At 58.4% G+C, this 2,660-nt stretch overlaps 1 protein-coding gene across 1 annotated transcript; it reads left to right on the top strand.

Moving 5' to 3' along the window:
* Window positions 1-1,207: 1,207 nt before the first annotated feature.
* Window positions 1,208-1,840, top strand: LOC109786916 (uncharacterized). Its single transcript, XM_020345483.1, has 2 exons — window positions 1,208-1,318; window positions 1,361-1,840. Exons 1-2 carry the CDS (start codon window positions 1,208-1,210, stop codon window positions 1,838-1,840), a joined length of 591 nt encoding a protein of 196 aa, XP_020201072.1.
* The last annotated feature ends 820 nt before the right edge of the window (window positions 1,841-2,660 follow it).

The following is a 2,660-nucleotide window of genomic DNA, read 5'->3' as shown; positions in this document are numbered from 1 at the left end:
CTCCGATATTACACTCCACTATGACCAGCCTTACTAATCCCAACTGAAGGTTTCACTAGACCGTCAGCATCCCTTCGTGGACAATACTCAATGACCGGAACTCTCGTCCCTTCACCTGAATCACCCAAATGATCATACTCGTGAATTCTGTTGACATACTTCTGAATACGAATGGGTGTGTGGCCGGGTGCACAGAACAATCAGGAGAAGAATGGGGATATGGAGCATAGAGCGAAGATTAGGAGGTAGGAGATAAATATGGTAAGTGATTGGGGTAATTGGCTGTTTGATGGATCCGTTGTGCCAGACGGACCAGGTGGGCTCATAAAAATCCCTGCACAGTAGGCATATTTCAAGGGTCGTCACGGTGATCCCCTCAACAGACAACAATAAATAGGGAGGCGCCTTATGATTTACCTATAGACACCCGAAATACAGCCGGGAAATACGTGAGGAGGCCGAGATAGGGAGGCGCACGGATGAGCTGATAACGGGTCCATCTGAGTCCGAGATCGAAGCGAATTTTTCGAAGACAAGACTTTTTTATGTGATTTTTCTCTCCTTGACCTCATCATTTAGTCTACGTGGCACTTCTACGATAGTCCGATTGTAGATACACTTAGGGCTCCAGCCTTAGCAGCTGTTAGAAAAATAAGACACGGCGGCAGTGGAAACCAGTGTGTGTGTGCGCACTGGGCGTGTCGAGCCGTGGCGAGGGTGTGTGCGTGCATCGTGTGTGTTGAATATATGTGTTGAGCATATTGTATATTGGGCCCACCTCCTAGTTTTCTTGTATAGTTGAGGTCATGGTCTACCGTTCTACTTTATATATACGTGTGATTGCACCTGAGCAATACATCGTGCAATTCCCACAACATACATGGTATCAGTTTTTAGATTTCAACCATAGCTTCCGCCGCCGCCGCGCCCTCCTCCGCGCCGGCGCCGCACCCCTCCCTTCGTGCCGCCACCGCTTCCCTTTCTCGCCGCCGCACCACCCCCTGCCACCGCTGCCTTCCCCTCTTGCCGCAGCCGCCCCGTCCGCCGCTGCCGCAATCACCTGCAGCCGCCGCCCCTACCCGAGCGCCGCGCCACCACCTCCCCTCGCCGCCGCCGATCCTCCTAGCCGCCGCGACCCCTTCCCCTCCACCCAAAGCCGCCGCCGCTCATCCAACCCTAACCCTAGTCGCACCACCACCCCGCCGCCATGTCGTCCGTTACCTCGTCCGGCTCCTCCAACCCCTCCAACCCGTTCGCCGACGCCAACCCTCCCGACGCCGCCAACATCCGCAACCTCAACATCTACGACCGGGTTCTGGTTCGTCTCTCTTAGACGGACTCCTCCTACTACGCGTGGAAGACATACTTCTCCCTCGTGTTCCGAGAGTACAACCTCCTCGATCATGTGGACGGCTCCGTCGACTCCAGCATTGTGCCCGCGTTCCATGAGTGGTCCACCATCGACGCCACGCTCATCCGGTGGTTCTTCCTCACCATCTCGCCGGATCTGTTTCAGACGGTCGTACAAGACGGTGATGACGCCCACGCCGTGTGGACCAAGCTAAACGGGCTCTTCAGCGTCAATCGTCTTCAACGTTGTGTTTTTTTGCAGCAAGAGTTTTTTGGATGCCACCAGGACAACTCCTCCGTCGATGAATACTGTCGCCGTCTCAAGACTCTCGCTGACGAGCTCCGTGAGATTGCCGCGAAGATTAATGATGATCTCCTCCTCAGCACACTCACCGCCGGCCTCAACAAGGACTTCGGCAACGCCGCGACGAACCTCACCCTCATCCTCGAGCCCTCCTGCGCCAAGTTCGTGCCCTACCTCCGACTGTAGGAGCATCGGATGAAGCAGGTCAAGGCGCCGGCCATCCACACCGCCCTCGCCGCCGGCACCACTCGCGGCGGGCCACCACCACCACCCGCTGCCCCGGCCGCCCTACCCCGCCGCGCCACCCGGCGCCTTATCAAACGCAGCAACAACTGCCGCTGCTACCCTTACCGCCGCAGCAGTACGGGGCACCCGCCACTCCCGCGCCACCCGCCGATCGGGGTCGCGGAGGCCGGCGCGGCGACCAGCAGCAGCCGCAGGGCCCCCTCGTCAGCAGCAGCAGCCCCAGGCGCCCCTTCCGTGGGCCAGCGGGTACAACCCGTGGACCGGTGTCGTTCATGCGTACACCATGCCGGTCCCACGGGCAACGGCGCCGACTCTTCCGGTGCCGCGCCCTGCGGCGCATCAGGCGTACTACGCGGCTCCGCGGCCCTATGGAGGGTACCCGCCGCCGCAGCTGAGTGGCGGCTATGGCTTCCCGATGGCGCCTCTGTCACCTTCACCGGTGCTGCCATCGGCACCTTGGGACCCGGCGCTTCTCGCCGCGCTGCACACCGCCCCTACGCCGAACAACTACATTGGAGGCGGTGATTGGTAAATGGACACCCGGGCCATGGCTCACATGTTTGCTCATCCTGGTAATCTTGCCTCTTTCACTCCCGTCACCACCGCCCACCGCATCATTTGTCGGTGACCGCTCCACCCTCCCTATTACACACGTTGGGCACACTTCATTTCCTTCTAATTCCGTGCCTTTATCCTTGTCTAACATACTTCTGTCACCTCATCTTATTAAGAATCTTATTTCCGTTCGCTATTTCACTCG

This window comes from Aegilops tauschii, chromosome 7 (genome assembly GCF_002575655.3).
Source record: "Aegilops tauschii subsp. strangulata cultivar AL8/78 chromosome 7, Aet v6.0, whole genome shotgun sequence".
Taxonomy (NCBI): domain Eukaryota; kingdom Viridiplantae; phylum Streptophyta; class Magnoliopsida; order Poales; family Poaceae; genus Aegilops; species Aegilops tauschii.
Note: the sequence above shows the minus strand (reverse complement) of the source record. Positions and strands in the feature narration are given on the sequence as shown.